A 24,852-nucleotide genomic window follows, 5' to 3' on the forward strand; every position below is an offset into this window, starting at 1 on the left:
AAACTTAAGAACCAGTCCATTCTAGTTTTATTCTTTAATTCAACAAAGATTTATTGAATGACTATTATGTGCAAGACTCTGGGGACACAATGATAAAGTATCCCTACCTCCAAGAAGGGGTAACCATGGAGAGACACTCAACAGCACATAGAATTTTCTCCAAAATGTTCACTTCCTGAAAGCCTTTAAAGGAGGGTCCTAGCCATTACTAGTGTCTGTGTGAAATAACTAGCTGCCACAGCCAACACAGAAAGGCTTCCTTGCTGTTCTGCCACATTGCAGTAGTACTGAGGCTAATCTGAACAGATGTGGGAGAAGATCTTTCTCCATCTCCTTTCATGCTTCTTCACAGGGGCTCTAAATTGCTTATGTCCTCAAACTCACAAGATCCTTCATCAGCATTAATCCCTCCACCTTCTACTTCAGGCCACCTGGAAAATAAATATGATCTCCCTTCTACATTCACCTCCTTTTCATTTCCACTGTGATACACTTATACCGCCACCTGCGAACCTATGCATACAGATATCTGGGCTAGGTGTCAGCTACACATGCACACATTTTTTTCAGTAAAACTGAGCATGACAGCCCACTGCATGAGACGTAATCAATTAGCAGAGGTGAAAGAAAAACCTATTTCTCTTTTGATTTTTAACTTTAATATGTGTAAAGTTTAGTGTTTCTTAAAGAAATATTCTGTCAGAAGGCTGTTCATTTTAACATAAGGCATGGTGCATGTTTCACACATGAATCTATAGTTAGGTATTTTAATTTAAAAAAATTATAATAGCTGGTCTGGATTCTAAATTTTATCACTTGAATACTTCAAATCAGTCAGAATTCAATTATGGAAGTTACTAAAGACAAAATGTTCAGGAAAAATACTACATCAATAGCAGAATTCCAGAAATGCTGTTGTATTAGAGCTTTCCAGCTTTCATGTATAGATTATTTCAATCATAGTCTTTATTAATGCTCTCCTTTCTTCTGTCTCTGAGCATGAAACAATTTATTCAGTTGCCTTACTGACTCCAAAAACAGTATAAACAACATGAAGACATATCATGTTGTGTCCTGATCTCACACAATTGCTTTAATAATGAGCAGAAACGGGCTTTGCATAAGTGGGATGTGAGTAATCCTTTAGCGTCTCTAATACCCAAAGCAGTGCAGAGGCAGAAATGGAGGTTTGCCTTCTTTTCACACAGCTTTAGTTATAGTCTACAAGATTAGCTGCAGAACAACTCCAAATCACACAATCACAGTATATTTTAAATCAGCTTTATTAATGTATAATTTACATATAATGAAATCTACCCATTTTAATTGTAGTTTGATGAATTTTGACAAACATGTACAGTTGTATACATGCCATCACAATCAAGATATAGAACATTTCCATTAATCCAAAAAGTTTCCTCATGCACTTTTGCAGTCAATCCTTTCTGCTCACCCCTGACCCCTAGTAACCACTCTTCTTTCTTTCACTTAGCGTAATGCGTTTGACATTCCTCCATGTTGTTACACTTATCAGTAACTAGGTTCTTTTTTATTGCTAAGCAGTACTCCAATTTTCAGATATATCACAATTTGGTTAGCCTTTCACCAGTTGACAGACATAGGATTGTTTCCATTTGGGGGCTATTATGAACAAAACTACTGTGAGCATTTGTGTACAGACCTTTGTGTGGACATATATTCTCATTTCTTCTAGGTAAATACCTAGAAATGGGATTGGTGGGTCATATAATTTTCCAAAGTGGCTATAATATTTTCATTGAAGTATAGTTGAGGTACAGGTGTGCAATATAGTGATTCACAATTTTTAAAGGTTATATACTCCATTTATAGTTTATACTTATTATAAAATACTGGCTGTATTTCCTGTGTTGTATAATATATCCTTGTAGCTTATTTTATAGCTAATAATTTGTACCTCTTACTCACCTACCCTATCTTGCCCCTCCCCACTTCCCTCTCCCCAGTGGTAACCACTAGTTTGTTCTCTACATCTGTGAGTCTTCTTCCTTTTTGTTATATTCACTAGTTTGTTGTATTTTTTAGATTACCCATATAAGTGATATCATGCAGTATTTGTCTTTCTCTGTCTGACTTATTTCACTCAGCATAATACCTTCCAAGTCCATCCATGTGGCTACAAGTGGCAAAATTTCATTCTTTTTTATCCCTAGATACTTCATGTTTTAATGCTAATTTAAATGTTTTTATTTCAATTTTCCATTGCTCATTGTTCACACTGTAGTTTTAAGAAAAAGTTAGAAGCAGTATTCTGAGAAGTAATATGGATTAAAGACAAAAGGAAAAAGTGGCCCTAAATGATAATTCTCCCTAATGAAGAAGAAATTAGAGCAGCAGAATCACTGAATAACAAAAGCAACATGAAAGAATTCTCATTGTTGACTGCTACTCTCACTTCTATATTCAAGCATAGAAATTATTATTTTTTTCATAATGAATGATAATACAAAACATACCCAGAGACCAGTGAAGAAAAGACCCTGGACCTAGGGTCTGGAGGCCTAAACTTGAGTCACCTGCATACTGAAAATGCATATAGTCCAAAATAAATAAACCTTGACAAACATTTCCTTCTTTTTCATTTTTTATTTAACTAACACTTGGTGAACATTCACAAAGAGCCAAACACTATTCTAAGTGCCATTAAATGGGACAAATCCTATACTCCATATCGTCAAGAGGTTATAAGGAGAGCTCAAGTAAGAAAGGGTTATATGAAATACTTGGGTAAAGTGAAATATAAATTTAATGTGCTACTATTATTTTGATTATAATTATGCCATGAAAATCCTCATTTCTGGGTGTTATTACTTTAATACAGAATACCAAAATAAGAAAGTGGCTCTGGAAAAAAATTAACTGGATTATAACTAAAGAATCCTAAAATTATTCACTCCGTGGCACACCAAAACCCTCTCTCTTCTATTACCCTACAGTTGAATGGTACAAGTACTATGTAAATCCATAGATATGGATGAAGACTAACTTGTCATTTTTAAACCCTGCAAAGGGAAAGACGAGGCTTGCAATTTATAAAACTTTTTCCTTCCAGATGAAGGAGGTAGGCTTATTAATTTCTATTAATAGCAGACCTTCTGCTGACAATTTTTCTATTAGGAATCTGGCAAACTCACAAATATGACAGATGGACTGAGAATTCAGAAATATGCCAAAAGACTTTATGCAAAGTGATGTGGTCAAAAAACATGCCAGTTTCCCTGGTTATAGATTACTATCCAAATAAAAAGATTAATGTTTTTGGTCATTATATCTTATAAGTTGCTTTAAAAATACTTTTTTGGTAGATACTGACAGGCACATGCAGAATAGATAAACAAGATTATACTGTATAGCACAGGGAAATATATACAAGATCTTGTGGTAACTCACAGCAAAAAAAAAAATGTGACAATGAATATATGTAAGTTCATGTATAACTGAAAAATTGTGCTCTACACTGGAATTTGACACAACATTGTAAACTGACTGTAACTCAATAAAAAAAAGTTTAAAAAAGAAAAAAGAAAAAAATTTAATTGACTAACCAATAATTACTCAGGGCAAAAGTTTCATATGAAAATTTTAGAAGAAGGTTTACCTTCCCACCCCTTCTTTATTCCCAAAATTCTGCCCTTTTGTGGTAATAAAATAATTTATAACTTTAAAAAAAATACTTTTTTGTGCTTTGTATTTTGTATTATTTTAGGTTTGATTCTCATAAAGGTTTCTGGTGTCAGTTACTGGAAGAAGGTAAAACAAAATGCCTTGGAAAGAGCAAAGGAAGAAAATACCCTCCAATGGATCCTGATGTAAGTACAGAGCTTAAAAATACAAACTAAGTAAGCAAAGTGATAAATAATAATAAATCAAGTTTCTTAGAAAAGTGATCAAAGTAAAAATCCATTCTTTATAAAAATTAAAAGTGACATTTGAACTTGAATGCATCCAGGTTGCTTGTTTGGATTTTTCCAGTGATATATTACCTGTCATGTAAGAATAAAGGAAAACAATAGAATTTGCCATTTTGAGTCAGAACAAAGAAGGCAACATCTCATTCCAAGGAGAATGATACACAGAAATTTTAGCACTGAAAATGTTAACTGAAACCAAGACAGGAAATACATCAACTGGAAATTGAAAATAGGACCAAAAGATTTTTTTTTCCACTGCCTAAGTCACTCTATAGTAGTAAGGGTGGCCTGCATAATAATATTAACTACTGGTAGGCTAAGCTTGGAACCACTAATAGGCTAATAAGATGAAAGAATGAATATACTTCCCAAATGTTTAACATACTAGCAGATAATTTAGGCTCTGGAGAATGGAGAAACCAAACTTTGCAGTAGGTGTCTAGTACCTCATGTTTATTCTGTTCAGAATAGTGACATGGTGATCACTTAATGTTACCATTTTCCCAGTTTGTAAACCCTATTTTGTTTTAGTTTAATGCTTATTTCACACATATTAAAATTTATTAACTGTTTTGATTTTGTAATCAATCCAGTTGACATACAGTATGGACATAAGAATGCAAGTAGGTTGACTGTGTGAAAAAAAAATTTTTAACTAAAGAATTTAAATATTATTTGGTATTGTTTTCCCACAATGTTTAATACATTATGTTAACTAAGAATCCTATAGTGGTCTTAGAATCCTAACATGGTCTGAACTTATCTGAGTATTTTTTAATACTTGAAGACTCTGAGGACCTTTTTTTTTATTCCAGCCTGATAGAGATCGGGCCTGTCCTCACTAAGCTCATAATTAAATTCTATCGAAAAGGCATTGTGTGGGCTCTTCCTGTTGTTTTGATGAACAAATTGCATTCTCAGAACTCCAGTTTTCTTCAGTGGATTATTAAAATATACCTTCAAAGCACTATGAAAACAATCCTTATACATAAATATTCAAGGGTGATTTCCAAAGTCTTTCAACACAGTAATATAAAATACCTTGTTTTCATGTATGTCAAAGCTATTTCTCTATATATTTATTAAAACTAAAACATTTAGAAGACACTAGAACATCTTTCGTAGCATTTCACTTTACTCCTATCAAACACAGACATACTGGACATAATACTAAATTTGGTGGTAGAGAAAGATGAGAAAAACATAACTTTTCAGGATATCAGTATTTCCGTACCTCTCAACAACGTAATACATTCCTAAGATGTTTTTTCTCAAATACCTCTGACACCAAATGTGTGGGTTTTCTATAATTTTTTGCAGACACCAACTAGCTGTCCTACAATTTAATTCAGTTCTGACACTAACTACCCAGGGATAGCAAAGTCCCCACAGGTTGAGGGCTCAGTCCCACAAAAATGCCCCCCTTCAGACTCCAGTAGCAAGTAGTAGGTTCCCAGGTTACTCATACTTCTGTCCAGCTTGGCTACAAACCAGGGGTTCCCACAACCCCCACTTTAGGTTTCATAATTTGCTATAACCATCCATACAATACAAGGAAACACGTCACTTCCTATTATTATAAATGAAGGTATGTAGGACAAGGTCCAGAAGGGTCCTGAGCACAGGAGTCTGGGGTGTACCATCCTCCGAGCAGATGGATGCATTTACCAATCCTGAGGCATCATAGAGGTTCCATCACATAGGCATGCTTGATTCAGCAATTGGCCATAGGTGATTAACTCAAACCCCAGGCCCTTCCCCTTCCCCAGAAGTCAGAGGGTGGGGCTGAAAGTTCCAACCCTCTAATTACATGTTTGGTTCCTCTAGCAACCAGCCCCTATATGAAGCTATCTAGGGGCCCATAAGAGTCACCTCATGAGCATAAACTCAGAAACTCAGGTAAGGTTTAAAGGAACTTGTTATAAATAACAAAAGACACCCCTGTTCTCACCCCTGTCACTCAGGAAATTACAAGGGTTGTAGGAGCTCTGTGCCAGAAACCAGAGACAAAAACCAAATAAGTATTTCTTATTATATCACAATACCACATACATACTAGGTTTACTTGAGGGAGTAGAGTAGCTGATTTCGTACAAATAGTGACCTCTCAGGACACTTCATGGAGGTACTAGAAACATAAACGTGTGGAACATCAGAGTAGGGAGAACTGTCATCACACACTGCTTGTTCTCCTTCTACTACAGAAAAACACCAGCACCCTTCCCTACAAGTATCTCTAAAACATCAAAGGATGCATTTCATCCTGGAAATTAAGAACATTGTTGGCCTACTTCCACTCTGACTTTGTTGATCAAAATATATTATACGAAAGGAATAAAAACTGACATTTTATATTAACCACTAAGTCTATCACCTCTCCAAATCAAAAGCATTTGATAGATCCTTTAAACAATAAACAACCTGATAATTGAAGTTATTATGTGATTCCTTCTTTTATCATATTTTATATGATAAAAGTGTATATTATTATTATTCCCTCTTATTACGTTAATTTCACGAGTTTTCATGAAGTAGACTACATTAGCATACATTAGCATATATATTATCTGTGATCTCACCATCTAAAATAGTTCCCTCTTTGAATGATCATCAGGTAATGTGTGTACGATGAATCCTGCACATCACTGATTTCTGTCCTAGTAACTTCTGGCCTGAACATATTAGACTCTCAAATAGGGCATGGTGTACTTTGCAAATCCTGTATCAGTTATCTTGCCGCATGAGGGAGCAGAGCAACAAGAGGAAGGGGTACTTGATTATGGGGACATGATTATGAGGACAGACATACACACATAATGGGGCACAGGACCAGGGGGTGACTACAAAAGCAGCCCTGATACCAGCAGCGAGGTTTGAAGATAATGCCAAAAAGGCCAATAAATTGAGGTAAGATAATCCTCAGTATTAAAAGGTACGAGCCAAAGGGATGTGTAGTATATATGGACCCAGAAGGTTCAATTCCAAAGTTAGTTAAGATGTTAGATAATCCTTTGTCATATGGGAAATATTAGGGGGCAAGCTGGCAGGAGCTGGGCAGCCCTGGGCTGCTATTTTTCTAAACAAGGCTTCCATTGTAAAGAGGAACAATGCAAAGTGAGATGGTAAGAGAGAACACAGTGGGTAAATTCGAAACTCAGACTCTGCATTAAGACCTAGAGCTCATTCATGGAGTCCAGACCTGGCTGGCAGCAAAAAGGGCATAGGATGAGCAGGCCCCTGGGTGGGGTATCTGGGAAATATCATTTATCCATACCGTTCCCTGGCCTGGGTCTGCCAGCTGGGCTTGTCAGTGGTTTAGAGCTAATGACTGAAGACCAGAAACAGAGAAATGAGACAGACTGACGCATAAACTACAGAAAGGTTTGGGTTCTCCCTTGATCACAGCGATGTTAGAATATAGTACAAATGTTCAGTCTCGTTCCAATGATCATAATTACTGCAAAAATCACTATGTTATAGTGAAATTATCAATACAAGGTGAAATATTTTTCTATGTGTTTAAAACAAACAGCACACCAGGAATTAAATAAAAACTTTTTAAAGATTCAGCTCAACTAAAAAATCTCAGAATAGTCTAAAGCAGGGAGATTACAGATACAGATGCAGAAATCCCCCTTCACAACATTCCTAATAACAGTCATCTAAACTGCATATAAACCCCACTAAATGCCATCAGCACTTTCCACTTCTGACCATTTCAGTTATTTGTCTTTATTGAAGGGAAATCTGCCTCCTTGTGAGTCAGAATAGTTTGCAGGGCATTCCTTCCCTTCCTTGTGTCAAATAATAAAACATATCAGGTTATAGGTTTACCTTGTTTACCTACAACCTTTTTTTAAGGTTTACCAAAGTACTGTTTTAGCAGTCAGTACTTTGTATATGCCTTAAAAGATCTCTTAAGAAAATATTATATTTAAAATATAAATGTAAATTAATGATGACAAAAGAATATTTGATTTTATAGATTTACCAAACCAGCTCTTTCTCCAAAGCCAGGATGATTTTAATAGAATGTAATATTAGGCCCAGTCAGTTGCTACAGCTATATTTCTAGCAACTCAGTCTAGTTGTTTTAACATTTAACTCTGCACAGATAGGTCACATATCTGGTAGGAAAGCCCTTTCCCTAGTAAAAACAGCGTTATATGTGCAAAGTATGTATTTTGAAGAATAGAGTCCCTGTGTTTATATTGTGCTAAATAAACAGTCCATATGCTTTATAGCAGTTTTAAACCAGTACCGCGTACTTGATACAGATTTAAATATCGTCCAAGTATACAAAATATATACTTTGACAATCAAAATGAAATATCCTTTCATCTCCTCCTCTGGCCCCAGAGCAGAGCATTTCTGTCCAGCTACTATCGTGATCACAACGTGGAACTCTCCAAGCTGCTGCACAAACTGGGGCATCCTCTGCCGGCCTGGCTGAGACAGGAGCTGCAGAAAGTGAGATAGCACTGAGAGGAAACTTCTCGAGACTCGGCCCCCATTGTAATGCTCACCTCTCCCAAAGCTTCCAGAAGCTACCAAAAGGCTGTGTAAAAAAATATACCTCTTCAAATGAGAAAAAACAAAAAAAAAGAACAAAGTTCCTTCCATGTGCTGGCACTTGGATGATTAGAAACAAAAAAGAGAAAGTTACAAGCCTTGAGGCCCAGGTCCTTTCTCTTAACCGGTGTCTGAGCCTGTGGGATTATTACAGACTACTGTGCACTCATGTGGAAATCAATAGCAACCAGTATAAATATCAAACACAGATGCAGAACTGTTCCATTTCGTAGTAATATTTACACTTTTATATATCAACTAAGATTGTGTCTCTGTAGATTTTTAGACCACTGTTTGCCTGTACGATGTTTTCTTATTCTTTGATTCTATAAAGTGTCCTACAAAAAAGCAAAGTAAGCATCACAATGTAGCATAAAACGCCAAAGCGTAATACTCATCAAAAATGCTTGCCAAAATATAAATTCACTGAAGTATTTAGAAAGAATTGTCAATTACAATTTGTGCTAGAGCAGACTGGAAAAGTTACGTATGAGCTTTATCTGCATCCAAAAAAAAAAAAAAAAGTGCTATAGCAAAAAAAAGTGATTTTTCATACATATAGTCTAGTGCATTTATGCAAAAGTTACTAACTTTTCTATCATAACGTAATTGTTATACTGAAAGATATGTTGTGAAGCCATTGGTTGAGAAATAGAAACACACTGAGTATACCAAAACAGTAAACAATAATCTAAAGTGTACTAACCAAATCCTCTAACAGCACAAATTGTAGGTGTCTAAAGATATATGATTGACAACTTATGTCCCTTTTCTCTGAGCTGCAAATCAACTCCAGTAGTCCTTACTGGTTCTATAGAAATGCTTGCATAGAATCTGAGGTGTGTATCATCTCCAGAAACATTGATTTACAATGTAAATAACTGTTTTTTAATGTTCCCCAGCATAAAACCTATTAAATGAATACTAAGGACAATTTCTCTAGATGATATATTGGGTTACTTATGTTAAATTATAGAAAAACTACATTTCTTTAGATAATTCAGAATGAAAATATGTAATGTAGAGATCTATTACAAAAAACAAATTAATATATGATTTTTAATCTGATATTTGCAATGATACAATGCAGAAAAATATAAGCAAAGCTGAATCCCATTTTTTTAGAGTATTTCATACATCATTCTTATGGAAGACAATAGGAAATAGTTAAATTTGGCGATTATCTACTAAATTAAATGGAAGAAGTACAAAGATGAACCAGGCACAGTTCTTAAAATATATTTACACTTAAATTTTTAATGATTATATGATTAATAAGACATTCAAAAAATAAAATGTCATGCTTATTTTCCTGTGTTTATATTTACTTAAATTTTAAATATACTGTACACACAGGAAATTAAGTAGTAAATAAATTCCCTGCTATGATTACATAAGCCTTTGTAAAATGTTATCAAAAGTATGATTAGAAAAAAAAGATATGCCCAGATATTTTCATTGTCATTTTAATGTGTAAAACTAAACTCTATTGATGATTCACTAACTAGAAAACAAATTTTGAGATCCTTCCACTCACTATAAATTTTTTAAATTACATTATAATTATTAGTGAAAATTTTTAAGTGTTATGAACTCAAATGACACACTGATTTTGCAACAAACAGGCTATTGGCAGAAACAATCAGTTTTTAAGACCCCTGACTGAAAAGCAAAATCAAAGTCATTTGGAAAAATATGTCAAACTCAATCTTCACGCTTATGCTGCCTGTTTTGAAGCAGCACATGTTCAATATGCTGGGAAAATGAACATGGTCTTTTGTCTCCACTAATTTAAGAAACCGTCTTAAGAGGGTCAAACATAGTGAGACTAGGCCCCAGCAGTTACATACAGTATCATGTTTTCATTTTGACAACAACATTTCTACTGATAAAAAAGAAAAGAAAAACTGATACGCTATGTTTCAAGGATGAGATGTGCACTTAAACTTCTAGCCCAAGCTACTGGCATAATTTCATCTAGGTAAACTGAGTCAACTACACAGTTTGCCCTTTAAGAAATGTTAAAAACACACTGGATGCTTGTGTAATGAGAGGAGAAACAAGAAGAGATCATACCACAATGTGCTCACTCATAATACAGGTATTATGCTACTGAGAGCAGCAAACCTTTGAAAGGAATTTTGACCACTCCATATATCTGAAAGGCAACATCAAATTCTAGAGAACATGCCTACTTTCTACATTATATCTTCCAGCCGGTTATTATGCTCTTCTGAAAGTAACATAAATACACATGAGAAAAGAATGAGAGATAATGTGATTTTCAACTAGCTTTGTATAGAGTTCCTTTTTCATTGCTTAAAATATGAAACTTCCTCAGGAAGAAATGAAATGGTTATTTCAATGTTTATAGCTATAGTATCCTCATCATTCACATTGAATGATAATTACTGGAAACATTTTTTTCTCTGAGTTTTTTAAAATAAAAAACCTGGATATAATTCTGATAGTAGCATGGTACCTCATATGTACAACAATAAACTGTGATAAGAAAATGAAGAGTTTGGGCCTGGTGATTTCGGGTAATAAGTGGGCATTTGATGGTTTGTGTTTGCCTGCGACAGAGCAGGAGGTGGCTATAAAACATAGATACCACTAATGCAATTTAAAATCGAGAGCTGCATGGAAAACTTCCCAGTAGGAAACCAGTAAGTCTGTTTTTAATAAATAACCTTTCATAGATCTTTTTATCAATGCTAGTATTTTTTTTTAAGTTCTAATACATAAAAGCAGGTCCCAGGATCATTCATGGGACCAGAGAATAAGCAAACCACAGCAGCTGTTACTTAACAGACTTAAGAGCCTGAATAATTATAGCATTTCTTACTCCCAGTACTCTGCTCTGCCCCCCAAAATGGACTCTTTCCTTTAGAGCTTTAAAAGATATTAGCTAGTCTCTCTTTTATTAAAAATCTAGCAAAACCACCTCTGCAAAACAAAGTGGGGGGGGGGGACCAGGAGAGTTAGATATTTACCTACATTTTCCACAAACTTTCTTTTCTCTATTCCTGTCCTTTCTTTTCTAGAAATCAGATTTTCTCATGTTGCAGCCCATCCTGTCCACATGCACCAGTCGATTCCTCACAGAATCATCTCCCCCACACACAGTTCTCCAATCTAGAACACATCTGACTCCCAACTTTCTATCTAAATATGCCATCATACGTTCTATCGACTCCAGGGCCAACTGATGACCAGTTAATAATCCAATGCTGTCAATGTTAGTGGCTTATGATGACTTATAATATTATGCTTTCCAAAGACATCTGCAATTTCAAGAAGTTACACTTTAGCCCAAAAGCCCACTAATGAAGAGGCACTTCACACCTCAAGGGCTTTCTCTGCTTTCAAATTACACTGTCTAGCTGAATTCCATTCTGCCAGAGCTGACTCTGCTTGGTCACCACCTACAACATAGCTGCTGTCTTCTTACTGCCCACCCATCTCACCACACACACCCATCCCCAAATAGTTGGCAGTCATGGAAAGAGCAATGAATACTTGAGGTGGATAATCCTTAAGAAATTACTTGTGTTGGCTTGAAATGTTTACGTTCTCTTCACTTACTTTATTTAAAAGCAAACTAAATTTCACAAGGTCAAGCCATGAATTTTAGCTTTGAGGATGAAAGCTAAAGACATAGTGTGACATTGATTCCATTCCCAAGAAAATCTAGAGTCAGCTTCAAGTAAGCCTCTCACCTGTGGCCAGGGGGCCTCACAGAATTTGAGGGCCACTTTTCCCCATCCAGTGCTACTATTAGTTCTTGCTATTTTTTGTCCTCAATCTGTTGTCTATATGGTTCTCTATATATTCAGTGTTCTTAACAAAAGTAACAGAGAATTTATATACTTATTTATTAGTATATGAAATTTATTTTTAAGCTCCTCTTCTACCTTCTTCCATTAATCTTGTAACTATCTTAATCTTTGGGTTATATCTCTATTATATATATATATATATATATATATATATAATCTCAGTATAGTCCCAAAAGTTATATATACAAAGATTAATGAATCACTGAAAATGGAACCTGCTATATTTTCATCATCTCCTCTTTAGAGAAAGAAGAATCATGAACAGTGTCAAAATGTGTTTAAGAAAGACATTCACTTGCCAGATTCAGGTCAAATATTTTATTTGCCCAGCAATCCCTTTCACAGAAGTCAAAGCAAATTTCACAAATTAAATACTCACACCACAAAGCTTCCATGATATTGTTAAGAATGTATTTGCCCACGTTTTAGCATACAGAAAACTGAAATAAACTGAATGAAAAGTGAAACATTTCCAAAGCACACAGGAACTGTGACAAATCTTACATAAAACTGTCTACATCAAGCTGTTTCTTGGTTCTGAGGGAATAAATTAAGTCAGGAAATGCCGGCTGTCTGCATTTCTGATGCCAGAATGCTCTATTTCAAATCAATAACTGAAATGGAAACCAGATCTTGCTCTTAAATATTATGCATAATTTATATAATTGGACCAGAGAAGACTGGTCTTCTTTTCTCTATTTGGTAAATAAAATTCTGCATCTGAATTTTCTTTCAGTTTCAACCACTCTAAACAGAAATGCAAACTTAAAATGCTATATATACTCCTAGGGCTGTGGTGTATCTTTTCAGAACTTAATTTCTGTCTTTCAAAGCAAACAATACTTTAAAAAGTCCACAAAGAACATACTATCAAAAAATAGCATTTGTTTCACATACAAATGAATAAATTGACAAACTTATAAAAAGTTAAAGATTCTAATTTTTAAAATAATAAAAAGCTATGAACATGCAATATTGACAAATTCTCATTTCCACCTATGATCAACTTAATAAAACCATGTTGCTTCGATTCCCAGTTAATTACAGGGATGTCCTCAGTACAACTGGAATAGCAAAGAGGATAGATTGGACTCTGTTTTTAACTAAATAACATTGGGTAGCTCATTTTTCCTTTGGGGTCATCAATTTCCTCATCCATCAAGAGAAGTCAAATGTGATCACTGGTAACTGCTTTCCCCCTTGCTTAATTTTATCATCAGTTATTGTAACAGTTGACTCTTCCTATCTCTCACACATTCTGCCACAGGGCAAGAGCCATGAATTATCTAGGAGGTAAAGTTGGAAGCAGAAACTGGGTCTGAGTAACTCAACCTCTCCTCCCTCACTTCCCTTTGGAAAACACTCTGGTCTGCTTTTGGCCCATGGTAAGTTCAGCAGAAATCTATTTAAGTACATTATTCAAAGCCACAAACATAACAAAAGGGACTAGAAACAAAAATAGAAATATAAATGTATGCTCAAAAATCAGGAGTGTAAGTGAGGAACAATGATACAAAGGAGCCAAATGTCTCCTCCTTCACGTGGGAGCCAACAGATACTGCTTAGAGATAACAAACTAAGAAATCAAGGTCAACAATGGTTGGAATTATGGGTGAATCAACACAACATGAGCAAAAATGGTAAAAGGGAGTTAGTTATCTTTGCTAGTTCGGGCTAGAGTGCGAGACCAAGAAGAAATATTTGAATTGTTATTTCCCAGTGCATGTAGTACTTCTATTACAACAGCAATAATCTATCATTAAAGAGTAAGGCTAAATATGCAGCCCCAATAGTATCCCATCGGATGGGAAGATCACAGAGGCGGATCTAACCAGCAGCTGACATTAGCATCAGATGTTGGACATTATCCAGGAGATGAACTAACAGGGAAGAGCTCTCGCGGTGCTTAGCCTTACTTAGTGCTGTAGGGAAATGGTTCTAAAGATCTAGTCTGACCCCTGGCAGGCCCAAGCCCTCTTTAGGGACTCTGCAAGGTCAAAACTGTTTTCAAAATAATACCAATTTATCATATTCGTTTGTCATTGTGTTGATATTTTCATTGACCTTGCAAGAGCAATAATGGGTAAAACTGCTGGTGCTTTAACATAAATCAAGTCAGTAACATCAGTCTACATTCATCATCACTATATTCTCCACCAACACACACTCATTTACAAAGTTAGCTTCACTTAAGAATGCCCTTAATGAAGCAGTAAGAATTAGTAATACTAATAAATTTCAACCCTTGAGTATCTGTCTTTTTAATATTTTCTGCATCAAAACATGAAACATGCCTAGGGCACCTCCACTACATACTGAAGTACATAGCTGTCTCAAAGACAAGCACCCGAGCAATTGTTTGAGTTGCAACTTCAACTAGCTACTTTATTTTTTTATTCAATTTATTTAATTTAAAAAAAAAAACAGCTACTGTAGTCAAAGAACATCATTTTTACTTGAAAGAATGATTGACAGGGAGATATGGTTATTCAGACTTGAGCAATTGGCAGACATTTTTTTTAAAAACTGAACAGTGAGCTTGTCACTTTAAGAAAAACAACTAACGGTATTGCCACCGATAAAATCTGAGCTTTCAATGAAAATTAGAACTTGTATCTGCTACTAGGAGCTTAATGGTAGACTATTATTTAAACACTTTCTCTGATGAGACTTATGGAGATATTAACAAAAATGATTTTCTAATAGTAAATAATGAAATGTATCAACATTTGGGAGATCTACACAACTCAGTAAACCAGTATTTTCCAAATAACCAATGCAAGAGGTTAAAAAATCATTATACATGGCACAACCATTACAATGGTAGAAGACCTATTCTCAGGGCAAGATAAACTAACAGTTTTTAATGTAGCAGAGTATGAAAAGCTCATTGATTTGGTTTCAGATTCCACATTACAAATATCCTTTAAGAAAATACCATTTGTCAAGTTTTAGTGTCGCATCAAAGAAAAATATCCACAATTATCTGAAAAGGCGATATATACTTCCCTTTCTCAAAAACATACTTGGGTAAGTCAGATTTTCTTCATATACCGCAGCAAAATCAACATATCAAAATAGACTGAATGCAAAAATACATATCAGAATCCAGATTTCTTTTATGAAGCCAAACATTAAAGAGATTTGCAAATACGGTACACAGTGCCACTCTTTTCACTAATTTTGTTTGTTTGTTTTGGAAAACAGTTATTTTTTAACAAAACTATGATCTTATTATGGGCTTGCTCTTCTTGCTTTCAAGTTAATGTTTTTTTAGTTCCTCAATTTACATTCCTAATATAGTAAATACTGAGAGATACAACCCTTATAAACAAAAGCCATTTTGTCCTCAACAATTTTTTAAAATTGTAAAGGTTCCTGAGACCAAAGAGTGTGAGAACCACTAGTGGGCATAGGAATTGTAAGTAATTTAAGTACCAAAAGCCAAAACTTAAACCATAAAAAATAACCTAGAAAGAAAACAGATGGAAAGTCAGACAACACCTCCTATCACCTTCCCATTCCACTCCCAGACTAGAAGCTGCCTGGCTGGAGATGGAGGAATACCAGGGAGGGAGAAGAGAGAGGGACATGGGTATGAGTTTCTTCTCCCCTTGCCCCTCCGCCTTGTCACCAAAGCAAGTCCTAAAAATGAAAGGCTGACAGATCTTCTTTAAGACTGAGGCTCCAAGAGGAGAGAAAGCTGTGCCCTACTTTCCATCTAAAAGTTAGCCAAGCAGCAATCTCATCTGTGTGTTCTGCCCATCAATGGTATTGGAGCAAAATCGTAGAAACAGGACATGGTATTTCTAGTGATTACACAGTGTCCACAGTGGCACAGGACAACATATAAAAATCCCCATTCTCCATGGGAGCTGTAGAAACCTCTGAGAATTTAGATCCAAAGGGACCCAGTAGCTAGGACCAAGAGGACACCTACTGACCTGGAGACTGATGCCTGCAGGGCATGGGAAGAGCCCACTTACCTAAGACTGCACTTGACGAGATTCATACTATGCCAGCAGAAAACGGATGATGGCTGAGGCCAAAGTGTCACCCTCTAACATCGTGTCCATTGCCAAGACCACCTTGAGAAGAAAGGGAGAGATGAATCCTGAATTTGACTGGGTTTTTCTAAAACAGAATTTAAAACCCCTAAAGTGATGAAATATATCTTAAATGGAGACAGTTAGCAAAAACTAAAGAAACTACATTTCTACATAGGTTGTGGATCATGGAATTTATACCCATTATACAAGCATTATACCCCAGGTTCAATTAGCAACAATGGAGACGCATGGAAAAAGAGCAAATGACAAGGGTCAAGAGTATTGACAGACTCTGCCTCAGTTAAGAAGAGCTGGGGGAGGCATTTACTAGACATGAGTCTGCAGCACATCTGCAGATTCTGATCTCCCTACAAGACGGCCTGTTCCATCCTATGGCAGACACACCCTAAGAGTCATGCCCTTATATAATATTGCCTTGAGTGGGGGCAAAACCTGTAAATATGTTGGGATAGTCACTCTCCTGACTAGCACACCCCACATTCAAGCTGTCAAGAAATCCCGTCAGCTCTATCTTCAGTTTCTATCTAAAACCAGCCACTTCTCACCAGCTCCACTGCCACCACCCTGCTCTGAGCTAACATCCCCTTTATCTTGGATATTTGCCTCTATCCCTGTGCTCTATAATCTACTGTCAGCTCAGCACCCAAAATAATCTTGTTACAAATTAGGTCAGGGCACTCTTCTGTTGAAAATCCTGCAATAGCTCTCCTTTTCTGTCAGAGTACCAGGTCTTACGTGATCAGACATTGTTGCCTTTGTGACCTCAGGTCCTGTCCTTTCCCCTCTCTCATTCTGCAACAGATGCAACGGTTTCCTCACTGACTATCTTAGAGCCTTTGAGCTGACGTTCCCTCAAATGTCCACATGGCTAACTCCTGAAATGTATTTGGGTCTTTGCTCAAATGTCATCTTTCAAAAAAGGCCAACACCAACAACCTTAGATAAAATTTCACCTTTCCCCCCTCCCTTATACTCCCAATTCCTGTTACCTTGATCTATTTTTTTTTTTTTTGCCATAGCACCTATAATCTTATAACTATAAAATTAACTAATTTTACTACATGTTTTCTTCTGCTCAAATAAGCTTCATGAAGGCAACTGTATTTGTCTATTTTCTTTCACCAATGTATCCTCACATTTATGTGTCTAGTCTCTGACACACAATAGGTGCTCAATAGATACTTGTTGAATTAATTAATTAATTTAGCAATAAATAAGTGGCAAAGGAAAAAAGGTAAAGGATGTGAGATTTAACATGGCACATTTTCATATAGTTAAGTGTTAGAAAAAAGTATAACTTTTTATAAATCAGTAGATTTGACTAAAATATATATACTTCCCCAACCACACAAAGACTTAATGCTATGTCTTTCTTTTAAATAAGAAGAAACAAATTCAAACTTTAGATAATAATGAATTCCTAATAAAGAATTAAAATCAGCAAATTAATTTTTAAATGTAAGACAAAAAAAAAGCTCTAGTCTTTTACTTTTACTCATGTGGCGTTCATTTATATAAGCATTATAAGAAATTCATTCCTATCCCATTCTCATTCTTACTGTGTACATTAGTTCTTCCTGATTGTGATCATGTGCGCTTAAGTGGTGCTTTCCATTTACTGGACTGCTCTGGACTACTCATATAAATGATCCTAACAATAATACTAAAAGGGAGATTGCAAGTTTACAGATGAAGAAACAGGTTTGGGAAGGATAACTTTCCCAAGTCACACAAGAAGTCAGGTCAAAATCTGAGATTTGAGCTCAGATTTATATTTATCTTATACTTAATATCATTCTTCCTCCTTGACAAAACATATCAGTTAAGAACGTGGACACTGGGCCAGTCAGACTATACTCAAATCCCAGGCCTAACCTTCAGTTTATCATATTATTTCTCTGTGCCTCAATTTACTCATCTGTTAAGTGGAGATAATAACAGTACATTCTTATACAACTGTTTTGATGATAAAATGAGTTAATGAGCACATGCCCACTCAATAACATTATCTATTACCATTATCATTATTATTATACTTATTACCTCAAGGAGGTAATAACAAGTAACTGTTCTTTTCAGAGCCCCTTTAATGTCTGCTCACTTTATATTTTCCTTCTTAGGCCTTCTCAGTCATTAATGTCCAGTGCCCTAAAGAATGAGAAATATTCCAAAATTCTTACTGCTTTTATCAAATGTACGGAATTCCAGGGATTTCTTTCAGGACTCTTCTGACTTCTAAGACATACTGTACATTTATATAAATTATCATACAAATAGAAGGGTCTTACATTAAAGAAATATAAAAGAAATTTCTCTGGTTTTAATTCCACTTGATTTTCTATAAATCTACTTGGACAGAATTAAAAAATAACTACTAAAACATCTTATATAGTAAATTGGAGTATTTTCACATATCATCTGAAGTCTTTAATGTTACTCTTTTAAAAAGGGTGTTTTCTAGATTCAGCTCAAGCTAAAATTTTTCAGAGCTCCTGCCAGTTCTTTGAGGATCAAACAGAAATTAATCAATATAGTCCTTACAGTCTCATGAAGAATGCAAACCTCTAATACTGAGATTCAAGAGAGTGAAGATCTATTTCAATTATAAACAATGACTAATAGAAACCAGTTCCAAAGAATGTCATAAAATTTTCTCTATGAAATGATTTCCATTATAAAATTTGAAATACATTCCCACAGGAGAGAAAAAAAATATCCTCAATGTAAAACTTCTGGCAAATACAGAGGTAAGATCTGTAAAATCAAAACCAAAAAAAATTTGTCATCTTTGCTTTGATATACCAACAGGCAATTCATTTTTCCTTTTGAATACTGTATATATAATTTCCCAGAAATTTTTTTTTCACTTTCATCATCCCAGTCTCCTCATTCAACAAACATTCACTGAGTGTGTACCATGGACCAAGTACTATTTAGGTAAGATGATTACAATTACATCCTTGCCCTCTGGTAGACTGGGCAGAAATATGTCATTTCTCCAACAGAATCACTTTCTACTCTGATACACTCCAAATTAAAAATGTATCAACTTAAACACTTCAGACAATAGAAAATGAATTAAATTTCCACTTGATTAATTTAGTACTTTAAAAACCTGCACATCGAGTTCACATAAAAAAAAGATCTGTGCTATTTCAATTACATTCTTAGAATCTGCATCTGAGGAAAGTTGTTCCTTTTTAGTGGAATAAGGTTTTCAATATTCACTTTGGATATTTATTATATAAAAGTGGAGTCCAGAGGGTAAGTTGGTAGAGCCATTATATATGCTGAAATTTTCATGTTATTATCCACACATTCATTTATACATTCATGCACAATAATAAATGAGTGCATTTAATTTAAAACCTTGGGTTAAATAGACCTAAACAATAGGTTAACAGCGCCACCTAGTGGCCTCATAAAAATTGGATGCTTGATTCCATTGGGTTTTTACATAAACATAAGTTTATCTTTTCACCCATACAGATGTGAATATTTAGAGTACTAGAATAAATGTCTGACATCACGAAACATCTATAAAGTATATTACAGGGGAAAATAAAAAAATAGAATTTTAGTTAGTTATCATTCAATTTTCAACTTATTTTAATATGTCCAGTATAAACGCATTAAATATTTTACAAATATTATTTTATAGACACTATAAAACAGTAACAGCTTGGTGTGGAGGAAATACATACTCATGCTAATTTTTAATTTAAATGAATTTAAATTCATTACAAGTATTGAAGTGGGCCCCTAATGTGGCCCAGGATTCCTACAACACTTCCTAGTCTATTCACACTAGCCCCTAACTACACCTTCCCCTCTCTCCTGAAATATCCACACTTCCTCCCCCAGCTGCACTTTCATTTGATGACCTTGCTTTCTATTACTCTGAAAAAAGGGGGAGGGGGATTTAATGGAAAAGACATTCAAAAGTTCATACCTCATGACCCACTTACCAATATATTTACCCAGACACTCCTGTTTCAGTGGATGAACTGCTTGAACCACCATTTAGGCTAACTCCTACTTTGTGCACACAATCCCACCTCCTCAACCAAGTAATTTACCAACTCTCTCCTACATAATCAATTTCCTTCATTTCTACCAGATTTTTCCCATCAGAATACAAACATGCTTCACATGTTGCCATGCTTAAAAAATAATCCACACTTCATCCCACAGCCCTCTGAGATACTGCCCCATTTTTCTTCCCCTTTATAATACCTCAAATGAGTTATCCAAATCCATTGCCACCGACACTTCTCCTTCCATTTTCTCTGAAACAGTTCTAAACAAGGTCCCAAATGACCTCCACACTGCAAATCCAATAGTCATTTCTCAACAACCATCTTACTTGTACCATGAACAGTTCATCTCGCCCTCTTATTTGAAAACCTTTCTTCCTGACTTTCAGGACACAGCACTCCACTGGCTTTCATCCTTGCCTCACTTCTCAACCTCCCTGGCTAGTTCCTGATATTTTTCTTGGTAGATGTTGACAGGCCCAAGGACTGGGTCTTATTTTCAATCTACACTTTGTCTCTTGGCATTAGAATCCTACCTCATGGCTTTAAGTGCCACCATGACAGCTCCCATATTTGTCTCTCCAGCCCAGACCTCTCCCCAGAACTCCATACTCATATAACCAACTCCCTACTTAACAGCTCTACTTGGATGTCTAAAGGACATATCAAACTTAATAGGTACAAAGCTATGTTCTTGAGTACGCCTCCCCACAAAACTCCTACTCCCACAGTCATCTCCCTCTCAGCAAATAATCAAAAAATCGTGAAGCCATTTTCCTCACACCCTATTTCCCTTTCTCTTACATCCTATATCTAATCTGTCACCAAATACTGTCAGCTGTACCATAAAAATATACCCAGAAATGAATCATTTATTTTCTCCACTGGTACCAAGCCAACACCATTCTCTCATCTGTATTACTGCACTAGCTTAAATAATCTACCTGCTCCAATCCTATTCCCACCACTATTCTCTCTTCTCAGTAGGCCTTTGAAAGAACATGCAAATCCAAAGTCATATCATAACATTCTTTTACTCAAAAGTCACCAATGGCTACCAAGCTTACTCAAACAAAATGAAATCTAAAAACTGTACAATGACTTATAAGGCCCTAGGTAGCCTATTACCTTTCTAACTTCACTTCCTACTTGCTTACCCCACTCCAGCCAAACTGATCTCACTTTTGTTCCTTGACTGTACCAAGTATATGAGTTACTGCTTGCTGAATAAAAATGATCCCCAAACGTACTGGCTTAAAACAACCTTATCTCACACACTTTCTGTCGGTCAGGAACCCAGGTATGGCTTAGCTGGATTCTCTGCTTGAGTGTTTCTCAAGACTGCAATCAGCACCTCGGTCTGTAGTCATCTCACAGCTTGGCTTGTTAAAGATTCACTTCCAAGCTTGCTTACCTGGTTGTTGACAGGATTCAGTTCCTCACAGGCTGTTGGTCTGACAGCCTCAGTTCCTTACTGGATGCTGGCCAGAGGCCACTCTCTGTCCCTTGCCACATAGGCCTCTCCAGTATAGCAGCTTGGTTCGTCAAAGCAAGCAAGCCCAAAAGGCAAGAGAAAGAATGGTAGCAAGACACTAGTCAGTCTCTTAAACCTAATCCCAGAAGTGACGTCTCATCACTTTGCCACTCAAGGGAAGGGGATTGCATAAGGGAGGGAGTAACTTAGGGGAGGAACACTAGGAGCCTTGTAAAAGGCTGTCTACCACACCAGGTTTGGTGCAGTCAGGAAGCAGTGGTTGCTTAGAATATTCTTCTTCCAGATACCAGTATGTTTCACTTCCTCATCTTCTTCAATGTCACCTTCTCAGTGAGACCGTCCCTGGGCACTCTTTTTAAAATTACAGTTTCTACCCCCCAGGCACTTCTCATCCCCTACCTTATTTTTCTCCACAGCATTTACTGACTTTAACATACCATACAATTTATTTACTGTGGTTAATTTTTATTTTGTCAACTTAGATAAGCAGGACTACATTTCCACTTTCTCCTGAGTAGTTCCAGGATAGCATGGGCCACAGAGACATTTTGCCTGAGATTTGGAAGGTGGAAGTGGAACAGCATTCTTATACTTTTTATACCAAGAAGATCAGTGGGCACAAGGCAATACTGCAGATCATGCAAACTGTCACCTATTCTGCCAGCTCATCTTGTAGGTGTGGGGTGACAGCCAGGCCCAGACCTTCTTCAACGCCTGCCAGGTCTTCTCTTTAAACTTCAGCAACACTTGGGTCTATGACAAAGGACTGGCTCCTCCTGCAGATCACCTCCACCGTCAAAGTTGAACCCTTGGAACCAGGGAGAAACCAACGCAGATTCCAGTCCATTCCCATGGATCCCAGTTCATCCTTGCAGTTGCCGATTTTCCTGCTTCCTCCACTTGACAATGTGATTTGACCTTCGGCCAGCAGTTCTGCTCCTCTGATAGAACTCTAATACTCACTTATGTCTGTTTTCTGCCATGAAAACACAAGCACTGTGAGTAAAACATTTTGTCTGTTTTGTTTACTGCTCTTGTCCCAGCACCAAGAACAGGGCCTGGCATATAGTAAGAATTCATTAAATATTTACTGATGAACAATTTTAAAAACATAAGGCACTAAGAATAAATATCAAAGACGACAAGAAAAGGAAGAGACTAATCACTGATGTTCTAGAAGAAAGATTCCTGTAAAAAAATAAATAAAAACTGAAACGTCTTAATGAGCAGGTAGGAAGAAGGAAGTTTGTAACTGCAACACAACCTCACCCATTTTGATTGAGGCAGTTTTAACTTGTTTCAACAAATATTTACATTCCCCTCTTTAAGAGATGAAGCATAATTTCCCTTCCTTTTTTGTGAGCCGAAATTAGTAACTCACTTCTAACAAGTGATGGCGTATAACTTCTCAGTCTAGGTTATTAAAAAAACATTGGGCCTTTGTTTCTTGGATCACTCACTTTGGGGAAAACCAGCTGCTGTAACTTGAAGATGCTCAAGCAGTCCTATGGAGACCCACAGGATGAGGAGTTGGAGTCTAACAACTACTTAACTTGCCAAGATCGTGAGCCAGCCACCTTGGAAGAGGATCCTACGGCCCCAGTGAGCCTCCTGACTGCAACCTAATGAGATACACAGAGAGCACTAAACTGCTCTTGGATTCCAGTCTGCAGAAATTATATAAGATGATAAACCCTTACTGTCTTAATCCACCATGCCTTAAGCTAATTTGATATATAGCAGTCGATAATAAATACACTGAATAATAAAGAAACACACTAAAAATTGGAAGTGAAGGATTGAAGAAATCAAAAATAACTCCAAGGTTTTGAGCTTTGAATAATTTGGAAAAACTCTGATATAACTGACTGTAAGTGACTTGATTCCATTGTAGTATTGAGGCAAGGGTCATGTCTGCTCAACAAACATTTGCTAGAGTCTTGTAAATGTTAAACTGAAAAAAGTGTTCAGAACTGAAAAGAATATTCTAGTACAGATAGGGGAGAACTTCTTATCTCCTCTCACCTAAACACTACACTTTTATTACAATTTTCTCAGCAGTGGTTATCACATTGCTAGTACACACCAACTGCAAGTTTAAGTACCCTAAGTATTTTAAGATGAAAATAAGCCCACAGGACATTTCCTGATCATATATCCTCCCACTTATCTCAACAGTCACATGAGAGATGTGCAGTTATGTAAATTTTGTTTCCCTGATGATTACCATCGAGTCTATACTAAAACCCTACAAGAAAAAAGGAAATAGAGTAGGGAGAAGTAGCAGAGTTTGAAGAATGAGCTTTTAAGAACAAACTGTTTCAGTTATGTATCAAATGCACAAATGAAATACTGTCCATCATTTTATCAGTCTAACAGCTTCACCTCACATTCTACCTTGAAAATACTTAAACCTTTATTTACAATTTATACTTCTTCTATTACTACATTATTCTAAGCCTTCAAGATTTGGCTTAAACAGTGGTTAAATTCATTAGGTATGATCTCAAATTCCTCCAAACTTAGAAATATGGCCGTCACAGCCACAAATTTCACACTAACAGACAGAAATCATCATTAAAGCACTACTTCTTAAAATGAAAACATAATAGACTGTAAAGGTACGATTGCTTTTATTAAGTTTTACTTTTAAATAGTTTTAGATTTACAGAAAAGTTGCAAAAATGGAACAGGGAGTTCCCACACATCCCTCTTCCAATTTCCCCTATTGTTAACATCTTACAATATCATGTACCTCTGTCACAACTAACAAACCAACATTGGCACACTGCTGTTAACTAAATTCCACACTTTATTCAGATTTCTCTAGTTTTTCATTAAAGTCCTTTTTCTGCCTGAGGATACAGCCAGGATACCACATCACAT

At 36.0% G+C, this 24,852-nt stretch overlaps 1 protein-coding gene across 1 annotated transcript in view; it reads left to right on the forward strand.

The window, feature by feature from the left end:
- Nucleotides 1–11,038, forward strand: part of NDST3 (N-deacetylase and N-sulfotransferase 3) — a 133,972-nt gene extending 122,934 nt beyond the window's left edge. The window contains exons 12-13 of the mRNA XM_032462383.1: nt 3,746–3,848; nt 8,310–11,038. Coding sequence (XP_032318274.1) covers nt 3,746–3,848; nt 8,310–8,429 — 223 coding nt within the window. The 3' untranslated portion in view covers nt 8,430–11,038. The remainder of the gene's footprint in view (nt 1–3,745; nt 3,849–8,309) is intronic.
- The last annotated feature ends 13,814 nt before the right edge of the window (nt 11,039–24,852 follow it).

The sequence above is a fragment of the Camelus ferus genome, chromosome 2 (genome assembly GCF_009834535.1).
Source record: "Camelus ferus isolate YT-003-E chromosome 2, BCGSAC_Cfer_1.0, whole genome shotgun sequence".
Taxonomy (NCBI): domain Eukaryota; kingdom Metazoa; phylum Chordata; class Mammalia; order Artiodactyla; family Camelidae; genus Camelus; species Camelus ferus.